Raw genomic sequence first — 14,962 nt, 5'->3', positions numbered from 1 at the left:
TCAAAGAAATTAGAATTTGTGAAACTGGCAAATATCAGTGAGACCAAGTCTGGTTTGACTGGGGCTTGTGGGACAATTTGAAAACTTTTGATGGAAATCCTGCCCAGATTGGTGGTTCCTGGGTGTGGCTCCTCAGCAACATCCTGAGGATTCATCCCTAATTATAATTATATATAGAAATATAATATATCCCTGAGCTGCCAGGCAGGGATATATTATATTTCTATATATAATGATATTATATATATATATAATTAAATAATTATACATAATTATACTTAATTATATATGATACATACAATATGTATTTTTATATATATATATATATATATACACATATATATATATATATACAGGTACACACATATATATATATACACATATATATACATATATATGTATATACACACACACACACACACATATATATATATATATATACTTATGCCAATTTGTTCCCCTAGATAAAAAAAATTACTCTTTTCCTTCTTGTCCTTCTTGCATCCCTGGGTGAAATTTTGGTTCCTGAGCAGTTTCTCTGCACAGGAAGGAGTGCAGTGCAGTGTGGGCACAATTGGGGTGTCACTCTGGTTCTCCATGCTCATGGTTTCAAATAAATAAATACATAAATAAATAAATAAAGATAAATTACACCAAGATTAAAACAATGTGAAAAATAAGGATGAGCAGGACATGGGGGCAGATCTGATTTTCCATAAGCACTTCAATTGTGAGTTCTGGCAAATTCCTGCATTGATATTCCTCATGTTTACAGCCCAGTGGAGCAATAGAGGATTTCAGGGGACAGTAATTTTCTGAAGCATCAAGATAAATTTTATCCCATTTATAAAACCCTTATAGTTCCTAATAGTGCAAACATTGAACATTGCAGCTTGCAGGGGAGAATTCCATCACTTTCCTGAACTCAAGTGATATTTAGTTCAGGAATTCTGGTTGTGTGCCCTTAACAAGAGCCAAGCAAAGGAGGAAAGTTCACTGCTTCAGGCTGCTGTGCCCTGCAGGAGCTTTGGCCAAAGAAATCTGATTTAGGGCTTTGAGATCTCCATGGGTTAGGGCTCAGTTCACTGCATGGAAATCTTCCTCAATCTCAGCAGGGTTATCCTCAATTTCTTCTATTTTTCCTCAAAATCCCGATCCCCTAACCCTGCAGCATGGTCTGCCTGGGGTGCTCACAAAAACACCTTTTCACTGAGGACAAGAAGTTCAGCACTCCCAGGGGACAAACTGGAACACAGGCACATGTCTGTGCTGTTGAGATATTTAGGCGTGAAAAGATAAAACTGAAATCTAGCTCAGTTCTCAAAGTCTTTATGGTGCCTCACTCATGAAATCCTTTTATTGCTACCTGGATATCTCTATATTAACCTTCAGTGACATCTAAGCCTCTTTAAGGTTTTGGTATTTAAATTTAAATTTGAGTCCTTGCTACTCAATTTATCTCCTATTCTTTGATACTTAAAGCTGGTGGCCGCCAATAAAATATCAATTTTCAGGATCTTTGGTTCCAATGTACTTTCAGTTAAGCACCCAAGGGTAGTTCAGAGTTGTTGGGTGCATTTCCACCTACTTGTATGTCTAAATATCCTTGTCAATTTTTCTTTCGAGCACATTGTGAGAGGAGAACTTGGTGCAGAAACTCGCCTGCCAGAAATTTTTTTTTTTGTTTCCAACTGCTTAAACATTGGCATGGCTCTGACAAGGGTTTAAAAAAAGCATTTTGAGCATTGGGATGCAAATTAACATAGCAAGCAATTAAAGTCAATTAAAACAGGATGTGGTGTAATTAGAAACAGTTGTGTTCACATTGATATTCAGAGAGGTTCGATGTGTTGAAAGAAAAGAAAACAATTCAGGAAACTTTTAATGCCCCGCAGATGTGATGATGATGCTAATAGTGGCACTGATTCCTAAATTCCCCATCCTGCCTCACCTCAGGAGCTCCTGGGGAAGGGGAGAAAATGGGAATTAATGGCTCTCTCTGAGCACAGTGCACTCACCTGCTGAAGTAAGCGTTCCTCCATTTTTGAGGGTGAGTCACGAGAGCATTTAATGTTTGGGGTTAAATAGTCTGAAAATCCATTTTCATTAGTTAATTACAAAAATAAGTCTGAGAATCCTTTCACAAGTCATTCCTTGATGTCTCCCTTTCATTTCCATAGGAGACAGATATTGGACTCCTCAGTTTAAAACACATCTTTTTTTGAGGTTGTATTTTTCACCAAATTGTTTTTTTCCATCCAGCAGCTGAACTAATTTTGACAGATGTGATGATGATGCTAATAGTGGCACTGATTCCCAAATTCCCCATCCTGCCTCACTTTAGGAGCTCCTGGGGAAGGGGATAAAATAGGAATTAATGGTTCTCTGAGCACAGTGCACTCATCTGCTGAAGCAAAAGAGTTCCTCCATTTTTGAGGGTACCTGATGAGGCACATGAGATCATGTCATGTTTGGGGTTAAATAGTCTGAAAATCCAATTTCAGTTCAATAATTACAAAAATAAGTCTGAGAATCCTTTCACAGGTCATTCTTTGATGTCTCCCTTTCATTTACATAGGAGACAGAAACTGGACTCCTCAGTTTAAAACATATTTTTTTGAGGTTGTATTTTTTACCAATTTTTTTTTTCATCCTTGCAGCTTAACTAATTTTGACTGGTGCAAGGCAGGTGTAATCGTTACACTGGTGGAAATGGCAACAGGAAATTATAGAGAGTTAAATTTATAGAGAGTGTGTTTGTCACATAAAGAAAATATTGATGGAATTTATTATTTATTCCTTCTCTGAGTTTGAGTGGCCATGTGCTGCTCTCAGGTTTGGGAATGTGAAACAGGACCAATTCTTCTCCATTTTTCCTTTGGAAAATGTGAGTTCTTGCAGGTTTCCTGTTGCTGCCCATGCAGAGAACAAACTGATTTCTGGAAATAAAAAAGTGTGGCCATGTCTGTGAAAACAGAAATTGCTGGGGTTCAGCACCTCAGACATTTTGCCTGAAGGTTCTTTGTGAGATAAGGGTTCTCTATCAAATCCCAAAGAGATATGGACAGAATTTAACCTTTGGGTTTTATGAAATGCTTATCCCTGAAACCCAGTCATGCAGGCAGAGCAGTCTGAAGGGAAATCAGTTTAGTAATTCTGGTGTGGCTGAGAATCAATTGCTATTTTGTTATAAAAAATGTAATTAATTACTTGTTATCGTGTGTTTGGAAATCATACACTTACAGAGAACTTAATCTCTATAAAAAAGTGCTGACATCTCCCACAGACCCTGCGGAGTTTAGAAGGGAATGTGGTTGGGGGACAAAAATTGTCAGGACCCAGAACATCCCTCTGGCTGTCCAGGATGGCCAGGACACTGCCAGGGGGCTCAGAGACCCTGGCACAGAGCCCAGAACACCTGTGGGTTTGATTCTGACCCGTGGAGCAAAATAGCAACCTTAGATGAAGATCTGCAAGCCACGGCAGCTTAGGTAGAATGACAGTGAAAAAGTAGATTTTGGAGTTTTGAAAATGGGGGTTCAGGGGGCAAGATGGGGGGATCTGGGCGTGTCCAGCCTTTCTCCTTCTTCTTCTTCTTGGCCTCCATCTCCTGCTGTGATGTTGGCACTTTTGGATTGGTTTAGAGTAGAAGCTCACTGTCTAATACAGGTATAGGTATTGGAAAGTAATTGTAAATATTATATGTGTAATTTTTAGTATAAAAAGATAACACCAGGCTGGGGCAGGCAGAGTGCCTCTGTCTTGCTGAACGGACCTCGGCAGGACAGGAGAAAGAATTTTATAGATAAGACACAATAAACAACCTTGAGAATGAGAACTGAAGAGTTCTGACTCCTTCATCCAGCGCTGGGCTGGGAAAAGAGACTTTTTAACATTTCTCAGGGTCACTCTGACCAGCCGGAGACCCCGACACAAAACCACCTGCACAAAGGCACCCAAAGCACTTTTCCTCCAGCGGGTGTGAAAAGAAGCTGGTTTTGCTGCAGCTGGAAGAGAATTCACAGAACTCACAGAATTCACCAGATCCTTTTCTGCTGTTTGTTCCCTCCCCAGGTTGTGTATGTGACAGCCACCTTCCCCTACATCATGCTGATGATCCTCCTGATCCGGGGGGTGACGCTACCCGGCGCCTCCGAGGGCATCAAGTTCTACCTTTACCCCGACATCTCGCGGCTCTCCGACCCACAGGTAGGACATGGCTGCATCCCTGTGTGCCTTTGTGCCCGGGGAAAACTGCAGGAGCCCTTGGGTTTGAAGTCTGAACTCAGGGGATTGCTGGGGGATTGCACAGATCCCTCCGGGAAATGAATTTGTGGGGAATTCTCAGAGCTTGACAGAGAGCTCACACAGTGTGTGCATCTCTGTGCAAACCTGGAGATAAGAAATGCTGACTGAGAAATGCCATGGAACAGCACAGGCATTGTTGAGAGAGAAATTGAACTAGAAACAAGTTTCAAAGAATGGCCTTGCAAAGAGTAGATGCTTTGGAGAAATAGAACTGTGAAAGATGCATTGTGGTAGGACCCAATAGGGGTAATTTTAGACTTGGCTTTAAGGCATTCACAGCATGGTGTGGCAAAAAGCTGATAGCCAAGAAATGTTTATAGTGTCTTGTAATTAAGAAATAGTTAACTTCTGATTGTGATGGTGTGGATTATAATGTCCATATTATAATATCTGCCTCACCCTTCTCATGAGAGTGAAAATGGGATAAAAGTTCTTAAAACACCTCTCAGTTGCCCCATCTCTGGATCAGAAAAGAGCTTAATCCAACCCCCTGTCCCTGGCCTTTCTTGGCTGCAGAAATTAATAATGTTGGCCGTTATTTGATGGAGATAAGAGAGAAAATGCTCGCAATGCAACCTGGACAGGAATTTGCCTCTGCACATCCCAGTATTTGCTCAGGTAGAAGGTTCCAGGCATGTGGGATGTGCAGGAAGCAGTGGGTGTGCTGCACAGCAGGGCAGAGAAGGAAGGAAATGCAAGGAAATATTGCAGATTGCAAGGAAAAAAGGATTGGAAGGAAACACAAGGAAATATTATAGATATTACAAATATTACATGTACAAGGCCTTCAGTGCCATCACATGGATGTGTCTGCTGACTGCCCTCTGTTAAATGCAACTTTTGATTTAAAATGAGGAGGAAAAAATAGCTGGCAAAGAGCAAAATAAATGAAAAGCATTAGCTGGCCACTCCATCCTTTCCACCTAATTTAAGGCTCAGAGCAGGACCGTGTCCATCCCATGTGTTTATTGCTTAATTGATTAGAACAAGGAAATAAAAATAGGTGGCAAAGAACTCAATCAATGAAAGTTACCCAGCTCTACACTGGAGCTGTGGAATTGGGGATAGGGCTGTAAAGCCATGCTGTGTGTTGGCACAGATCAGTTTTTAAATTGGAAAGTACTTTGGTTGATAAATGAGGATTTGCAGAGCCAGTTGCAGTTGGTGCTTCTGCCATTGAGAGACATTGCCACCAGTTCAGTGGGAACAAATTTATCTGGGATTTTGCCATTTTTTGGTTCTTTGCTCCTTCCAAATCTAAATCTCAGACAGAGAAATTATTCAGATGATTGCTGTCTTTAGAGCAGAATATGCAGCTGAGGAGGAATTAAGTGCTCAAACTAGGAAATCTGCCTGTTTTGTTGTTTCCAATGTAGAGCAGAACATGGAAATCATGGATTAAGTTTGGGTTTTTTTTAAATTTCCAGTGACAGAGGATTACAATAGAGCAGTTATTGTCCATCATTTGTGTGATATTGAAGGCGGAAAGTGACACAATCTCTGTAGAACCTGACAGGCTGCAGACAGCATTTACTGATCTGCTTTGGCACTGTAAAAGACATTACACAGTGTTTCTCCTGGGGCTATTCCATTATTAAATGGATCCTGAGAAGCAGACAGAAAGGAATTTGGGAATATTTGTCAAAATGATTTTTTTTTAATCTGCCTACTGAAGATGTGGCAGCATAATTTTTTTAAAATCTCTGCTTACTTAAGACATGTTGTTTTTTGAATAAAAAATAAAATAAAAGACAATAGAGGGGCTTGTTCAGGTAATTTCCTTGGGGCTTCTGAAATATCTGTGTTGTTTGCTTTAAACAAGTAATATTTCTAGAGTAGAAAAAAAACTCAAAAAAACCAACAAAAAAACAAAAGGAAAAAAAAACCAAAAACCAAACCATGGCAGAGACACCTTTCACTGTCCCAAGCTGCTCCAAGCCCCGTCCAACTGATGTCCTCCTGCCAAGGGTGCTCATAAACAATTCATGTTGTCCTTCCCATGGTTCCTGAGCATTTGTGGTTTAAAACTCATTGGTTTCACAATCAATGGATCCAGGTCCCCCTTCTGGTTTTTCTTCCCATAGCAGAAAAAAACCCGCTGAACTGATGCCCAAGAACAGAGACCAGACAGAGTTACAGAATAAAGCAGGGATTTATTAAAGGATCTCCTCCATGGATGCACCTTGGGCAGCATAAGAACCCAGCCAGGGCTGCACCCAAGATGTACCAAAATGGCCCCAAAATGAACCCAAGATGAACCAAAATGGCCCCAAAATGAACCCAAGATGAACCAAAATGGACCCAAAATGAACCCAGGATGAACCAAAATGGCCCCAAAATGCACGAGCAGGCACAGGCTCTGTCCCTGGGATCATTTCTGCTCCATTTGCACCTTGCAGTTCATTGTCCCATTCCAGCTTTAGCCCCTGCAGTCCCACCCTGCTTGTTTTTCTCTCTCCAGCCCACGGTGTTTGTGCTCCTGGGCTGAGGTTTGGATCATTTGTCCTTGGTGCCCAGCTGGAGCAGGAATTGTTTTGTGTCCCTGCTCTGTGCACAGAGCTCACCGTCCCCTCATGTGAACCCAGACCCACACAGTAAAGGAGCACAGAACCTGAAAATATAAAAGCCAAAACCTGAGGCATCACAACCTGCGCTTGGACACTTCCAAGGGTGGGGCAGCCACAGCTTCTCTGCACACCCTGTGCCAGGGCTCACCTCCCTTCCCAACATCCCATCCATGTCCTCTGTCTATGTGAAACCATTTCCTCTGGTCATGTCCCTCCATCCCTTGTAAAAACTCCCTCTCCACCTTCCCTGCAGCCCCTCCAGGCCCTGCAGGGCCACAATTCAGTCACCCCAAAGCTTCTCCTGTCCAGGTGAACAATCCCAGCTGTGCCAGCAGAGCTGAGCTCTCTGTATGAGCAGGGCTCAGTGCTGCTCTTTAAAATCCGCTTCCTTCCCTTGCCCAGTGCTTTTCTAGAGCCTCCTAACAGGATTTTGCCCTGCCTGTGGATTTCCCACGTGCCACTGACACCCTTGCTCGTGTTTGTCATTGAGGGAGGGCACGCCAGCTTAAGGGACATTATTGCCAACCTAAGGGACATGATTGCCAGCTCCAGGGAGGGTTTATATGCTTATTTACTCCCCTGGTGGTACTTGTAAAAGAAAGTCATGTTGCCATGACAATTTGCAAAGCCCATGGGCTGGTGGGAGCAGCCTGGGAAGCACAGAGGGCTGGAGACATGTGGGTTGTGTCTGTCTGTCCCTCATATTTGGGGCTGGAATTCCTTTTGGGAGTGCTTTAAGAAGACAAATCCTCCTCAGGCTCAGGGAGATTTTCACTGACAACTTCTTGTTCTTCGGTTGGATTTAAACACCTTTTAGTAGGAAAAAATGTGCCGTAACAGAGATGGCAAACACCAATGCAGGTAATTGAAATGTGTAGTATTCATTGGTTTTATAGAGTTAATGTTGTGTAGGAAAAACCTGTCATTCCACCAAAATTGAAATATGTTTTTGAGAATAATTAATTCAATACTTGAAGAAAGCTTTCAGACTAATGGGTGCAATCTTTAGTCACTTCTCAAGATACAGAGGAAGCTTAGTTCTTCAGACTTAAAACTAGAATTTGGCACAACTAGTTTTGTTTTAAAAAGAGATTTTGGTCCAGCTTTAGTGCAACTTTTAAAGGTAACAAGATAGATTTAGAGGCACTTTTGATTGTGATAGTATGTGTATTATAATGTGTGTAAATATATAATATATAATATATAATATATAATATATAATATATAATATATAATATATAATATATAATATATAATATATAATATATAATATAGAAATAATATTATTATGATTTTTATGTATATATATATTATATGTATATATATATAATATATTATGCATCTCCATTTTATGGAAATGCAGAATTCAATGTTCAAACCCACAGCTATCAGGAGAACCTCCCCCAATCCATAAACCTCTTGCCAATTGGTTCTGGAGCTTTTTGCCAAGGAACACACTGACACTACCTGGAGATTTGTGTTTCCAGTTTCCATGTTTACTCATTTCACTGGATTTACTCCCTAATGCCAGAGCATTAATCATGTTGACCAGCAGGATTTGTTTTCCTCTTCAGCTGCAGGCCTGTTTCAATAATATTTCAGGGAGGGTGCAGGCTCTGCATGAACAGAGAGGTATTTGAGCCCCAGAGCCAGCTCTGTTTGCTGGGGATTAAATAAATGAAATTTCTCTTCAAGGCTCACTTCAGCCTGAAGTTCTGGACTCTTCTGTCTTTGTGCAATTTGCATTCCATGGTGGGTTAAAGCTTTGTGAGCAGCCATTCATCTTTGCTGCTCCCCTCAGCTTCCAAGGCCTTTGGTCTCCATTTCATTTTTGTATTTTATTTTCCAGCAGACCCAATCCCCTCACTCTGAAAATGCCATTTTTTGTCACGTGTACAGCTCACTCCAATCACTTTGTGTTGCGTCAGTGGAAGCTGTAACAGTCTGGAGCTCTGTTTAAGCCTCAGAAGTGTTTTCATTCATCAACAAAAAGGTCTCAACAATCTTCATGCTCAAATTGGCTTGAAATAGATCCCTCTGCCCTAATCTGGGAGATACAGGTGCTGTTTAGAGCCGAAATAAGGGATCTGTGCTGGGTTGTAACTCACACAAAAGCAAGTTAATGGGATTGTTCTGGGGTTTGTGTGCAAGCCTGACTCAGAGTATGGCTCTGCTTGTCCCTGCACAGATCTGGGGTCATTGGCATTGTGTGTGCTGCTCACTGAGCCCTTCTGGGCTAACCATTTGGGGCTTTGTGAGAGGATTTTGCAAACATTTGTGCCTGGAAGAAGTTCAGGGAGGGGCAGATGTAGCAGGTTGATGGGCCAGGAAGTACCAGTATGGATAATTGTATGGAAAATCACATCAATTTAACCCCTGCTGTAACAGTGGCTTGTTAAAAAGGGGAGGAAAATAAGAATAAAGCTTTCTTCTCTATTGTATGTTTTTATGCTAAAAATTGGCCAAATTTCTGGGTTTTGGGTTTTTTTTATTTGGTTTTTTTTTCCTTGTTTGGTTTTTATTTGTTTTTTATTTTTAATTTTTTTTTAATTTTAAATTTTCTTTTTATTTTTAAAGTTTAATTTTAAATTTAAAGTTTCTTTAATTTGAAAGTTTTTTAATTTTAAAGTTCAATTTTAAGTTTAATTTTTTTTAATTTGAAAGTTTTTTAATTTGAAAATTTAATTTTAAATCTAAAGTTTTTATTAATTTTAAAGGTTTTTTAATTTTAAAGTTTAATTTTAAAGGTTTTTTTATTTTAAAGTTTTAATTTTAAGGTGTTTTTTAATTTTAAAGTTTTTTTAAATTTTAAAGTCATTAAAAATATGTTTTAATGAACATATTCATGAGAGCATCTATCAACACAGCCACAATTGCACTGAACAGCTGATTTCCAAAATCTTGGAGAAATTTCCTTTTCTCTGTGGGAAGAATCCAGGTTGTAGCTCATCTCTGATAGACTCTCATGTGAATGTTGAGCTTGAGGAACGAAGCCAAATTAATCAGGTACAGGAAAATCAGAGCCATGACAGGTAAATGGGTTTTAGGTTTCTCAGGTCTTTTATTTGCAGTGGGGGAGGGAAAAAATAGCAATAAAATTTGTGGTGGCAGAAATATTTCTGCAATTCTTTGGTAGCTCAGCCAGGAGAATTCACTTTTAGGCAGCTGGGATGTGCAGGTGACAAGGGGGAGATGGTTCCAGAAGGACTTTGCACATCAATTTCCTTTGAGACTTGGCTGGCTGGCTTGAATTTTGAAATCCAGCTGGATTTTCCTTCTTGAAAATGAGCGCCAAAACACGAATGCAGAGCAATGAGCATCGGCTTGACCTGATAACCCACTTATCCTGGGTAGATTTTACACTGCTGAGATCCCTCTCTTCCTTACTGAGACCCCTCTCTTCCTTACATTGCCCTCTAGATCAAAAAATGCTTTTTCCTCTGTGGCATTTATGCCGTTTTCATGTGTAGTTGTAGAGAAATCAACCATTTATTACCTCTCTTTCAGAGAAAACACTTTTTTTCTGGTAGAAAGTCACTCTAAAATGAATGCACATTGTTTATTTCCCCCCTGGAAATTGTATTTTTTCATTAGATTTCGTAATTTTTGTATTAGCAGGAGTTTATTGTGCTGGTTTTTTCCCTCCTTAACATAATATTAATCTGGTTCAGCAAATAAATAACAATATTCTTTTAAAAATATGCTGCTCAGCAAAACCGCAAACAATTTCTTCCCAATCAGTCTAATTATAATATACATACAGATAAGAGAAATTTGGGAATACTGGATCGGTGTGGAGGTGATATTTCCTAAACCCTGATCTGAAAACCCAAACTGCAAAAGCATTGAGAATTCCTCTTCCCTTGAGAGAAATTCTCCCATTTGAGAACTTCTCTTCCCTTTTTGTTTCCAAGATTTAGTGGGGCTGAGTTGCTCTAGGAAGAAGAAATGAGGAGATTGAGTCAATTTTAGGGTTTGCAGCCCTGGAATCCACAATGCTGTCGCCACCTCGAGGCCAGGGAAGCCTTTTTGCCAGGCAGAGGAAAATTCCCTTTTCTGCCTCTGAGAGTGGAGCAAAATGCTGCATCCAAACATAAATGTTAGGGCTCTGCTTTTTCCAAAAAAGAAAAGGTTGTAAAAGAAATTTGGATTTCATTTTTGGCTGCTTTCAGGCTGAGAAAATCCAGGTTGCTGAGCAGCGATTTCAGACCTGCCCTGCATTTAAACCTTCAACTATGGAAATCTTGGGATTTTCAGGTGTTGGCAATGAAATCATCTCTGATTGCTGGAGAATTTTTGGATGCTTTTTAAAATTTTTTTTAAATGTGATAGGTAATAACCTTAGAGGTCTTTTCCAACCTTAATAATTCCATGATTCCCTAAGGGAAAAGCTTGCAGTGGAATGAGAAACTACTCCATAGGATATCTTCAATACTCATTGGTGAGTTTTTAAAGGGTTGTGCTTGGAAAAATGCTTCAGAGACAGGTCAAACATCCTGAATATTACCTGAATTTTGGCACTAATAAGTTAGAAAACCCTTCAGTGATTTACTGCATTTTTGGCTTTTATAAGAGTTTGGGCACCAATTAAAAAAAAAAAAAAAAAAAAAAAAAAAAAAAAGAAGAAATTAACTGAGAAAAAATAGTAGCAATGAGAGGAGGATGATGTCCAGCTCCCCTCACATTTGTTCAGTTCTGCTAAGGGGTGGAATTTGCTGTTTTTCCTCCCACTTTCTTCCCATTCTCTGGATTGTTTCCCTCAGCAGGTATTCACAGTCTGAACCAGGTGTGAGTTGAAATAAATTAAAACAAGAGTGAAAGTCAGAAATCCATACAAAAGCTGTAAGGATGAAAATTGTCAGCCAAATTTATTATCTGTATAACTGCAGCTTCCCCTTTACCTGGACCTTTGAACAAGCAATAATCTAAATTTCAAAGTGTTCTCTCAGTGAAAGGAGAAAGCCTTGCTGCTGGAGGTGAGGTTCTTGTGGTGCTGTTTTGTGTAAAGTTTAAATTTGCCCTACCCAAATTTAAACTTTAAATTTTCAAATTTAAACTGGGAAAAGAATTAATTCTTCTCCAGGTCTGCTGTTTGCACCACCATTACAAATTACTGAGGTCTGAAATTGTAAGGAATTAAATTCAAGGGTACAGCCCAGTGTGATGCTTAGAGATATTTTTCCTACAATGCAGTTTATAACCTCCAAAGTGAGGAATATTTCATTTAATATATCCTGCAGATTTTGCACTTTGGATTATGTGGCTTTAAAGAATAGAGAGAGCAACAACTCCCAAATGTAGAGAAAGGGCAGAGGTGTTGAACAAGAGCAGAAATCCTTCCTGGGATGGATTTCCCATTTCCCCCAAATCAAGGGAATGAATTTCCCCAATTTAACAGCCAGCCTGGGAGCACATTGCATTTTCCCTGCTCCAAAGAAAATTCTCTGCTTGGGACCACACATTCCAAAAGGATGGGATGGAGACACTCAGGGGCTTCTCCTGGGGCAGAAAATAACCCCCTGTGCTGCCTGGGGTGTTTGTTTGCTCACCACGTTGGGTTTTTTATTGGGCAAATGTTTTGGGGATGCTTAAGTGCAAAAGTTTTTTGTGCATTTAATTGCAAAAGTTTTGTCTGCATTGAAGTGGAAGAGTTTTTTGTGCATTTAAGTGGCCAAATGCAGAAAAAGGACAGAGGTGTTGAACAAGAGCAAAATTCCCTCCTGGGGTGGATTTCCCATTTCCCCCAAATCAAGAGAATTAATTTCCCCAATTGAAGAGCCAGCCCGGGAGCACATTGCATTTTCCCTGCTCCAAGGCAGCTGCATCCCATTCTCTGCAGGAATTTGCTTGGGAACACACATCCCAAAAGGATGGAGACACTCAGGGGCAGAGAGAATAACCCCCTGTGCTGCCTGGCGTGTTTGTTTGCTCACCACGTTGGGTTTTATATTGGGCAAATGTTTTGGGAATGCTTAAGTGCAAAAGTTTTGTGTGCATTTAAGAGTATTTTGTGCATTTTGTGCATTGTGCACCTTTTCAGTGCAAAGGTTTGGGTAAATTTCAGTATTCTGAGGGAAAGGCTCAGTCTAAATTCCGTACACAAAATTTTGGGGTGTGTCAGTGCATTTAAGTCACCTTTTCATGGCTCGCCAGACAACTCTGGTTTATTCACCAGCATCATGTTGTGACTGCTCATTTTATGTGCCAGACGTGCTTTCTGAACTCCAGTTAAGGCTCTGGGGTGTTGTTTCAAGCCCTGAACAAATGATTTGCCTCCTCGTCCCCATGGTTTCTCCCTGTGTTTTTTGTTCTTGCCCCCAAGCAGCAGCAAGCTGAGCAGGTTTGGGCAGTGGGATGAGACTTGCTGGAGAATGGGCTCATTTTGGGATTTCTCTGGGATTTCTGGGTTAGCTCCTCAGCTGTCCCTGCAGCCCCTTAGCAAGCCTGGCAGTGGGGAGGCATCGTCGGATTGGCAGAGTGGCTTTAATTGCAGTTTAATATCAGAATTTATGGCTGGTGCAGTTGCCACTGGAGGGAGACAGGATCCACACATTAACTCAGAGTATGGGCATGACAGCCAGAGATTTCCCTCTGCTTTCATGATGGAGCCTGAAAAGAAATACAAGAGAAACTTAGAGAGTCTCTTTTGCATAAATTTGAACATTTAAAGGATTACAAATAATATTAATGACTTCACTCTGTCAGCTACTTTATAAGTCCAGTCTTCTAGCGGAGAAAAGCTGTTGTTAAAAGTGCATATTTCAGATGAAATTCAGAATTGGTAATATAAAATGCTGAGTGACAGATGGATATTAATGAGGAAATAATAACAAGGGAGATTGCGCACAATGGGAGGGTCAGGAAGTGAAGCAAATGAGTATTCCATCTTATTTCTGTGCTGCAAGTGGGTTTATGATACCATATAAATAGAGACACTGGAAATCCAGAGCTATTTTAAGAATTGCTAGTAGGATTTTTAATCCCATTATTCCAGAGGAATGAAAGAAAAAAGGAAAAGATAAGATTATTGCACTGGTGGAATGATGTGCTGCTTGCAGAAAATCTGGAATTTGCTCTTTACAAAGCTGTGTGCTCCTAAAGATAATTCTTTCAAGACCTGTACAACAAAATGCTTTCTAATCCCCCTGGCATTTCTGAAACTCTTCTTATTTCCACCCTAGAACTGGAGTAACAGCTGAACTCTCAAAATAAGCCAACAAAAAAGGGCTGGGTAAAAATGTGCAGAAAAGTGGAGTGTGCAGCCCAAAGCTGCCCTGGGAGCCTGGAAAGTGCTTCCCTCAGCATTCCCTGCCAAGGTTTTGGTACCCACTGAAATCTGTGGGACATTTCTGCTTAAATATGGGATTTACTGCATTGCTGCCTGTTCCTTCCTTATGGATGAAGTTACTGTGTTGGGGTAGGGTTGGCTTAGACTGGTTGGAACTCAGGACATCCCTCTGGCTGCCCTGGATGGCTCCAGCCCCTGCCAGGGGGCTCAGAGACCCTGGCACAGAGCCCGGGACCCCTGTGCCTTTGATTATGACCCATGGAAAAAAATTACCAACCTTATATGAGGATCTGAAAGCCACGAAAGTCTAAGTAGAATAATAGTTTGTCAGGGGGTGGAAAAATAGATTTTTGGGGTTTTTAGGATGGGGGGCAAGATGGAGGAATCTGGGCTTGTCCAGCCTTGCTCCTTCTTCTCCTTGGCCTCCATCTTCTGCTGTGATGTTGGCACCTTTGGATTGGTTTAGAGTAGAAGCTCACTGTCTGACATAGGTGATACTTATTGGGAAGTTATTGTAAATATTGTACACGTAGTTTTTAGTATAAAAAGATAACACACCAGTTATTAGTGTGTGTGTTATCAGTGTGCCTCTGTCTGTCTTGCTGAGCGGACCTCAGCAGGTCAGGAGGAAGAATTTTATAGATAAGATACAATAAACAACCTTGAGGCTGAGAAATGAAGAGCTCTGACTCCTTCTTCAACTGGAAAAGAGACTTTCTAACACATCTTGGGGTCACTCTGAGCAGCCAGAGTCCTGAGAAGACTGTTGAATTATTTGTTGGATTATTGTCCCAAGTTT

At 40.5% G+C, this 14,962-nt stretch overlaps 1 protein-coding gene across 2 annotated transcripts in view; it reads left to right on the top strand.

Moving 5' to 3' along the window:
- The window catches only part of SLC6A11 (solute carrier family 6 member 11), a 107,985-nt gene that overhangs the window by 48,336 nt on the left and 44,687 nt on the right, over positions 1–14,962 (top strand). For both annotated transcript variants that reach the window (XM_058812667.1, XM_058812668.1), the window contains exon 7: positions 4,075–4,209. In XM_058812667.1, the coding sequence (XP_058668650.1) occupies positions 4,075–4,209 (135 nt within the window). The remainder of the gene's footprint in view (positions 1–4,074; positions 4,210–14,962) is intronic.

Source organism: Ammospiza caudacuta, chromosome 12 (assembly GCF_027887145.1).
Source record: "Ammospiza caudacuta isolate bAmmCau1 chromosome 12, bAmmCau1.pri, whole genome shotgun sequence".
Classification (NCBI taxonomy): Eukaryota; Metazoa; Chordata; class Aves; order Passeriformes; family Passerellidae; genus Ammospiza; species Ammospiza caudacuta.
This window is presented reverse-complemented; position numbering and strand designations above follow the sequence as displayed.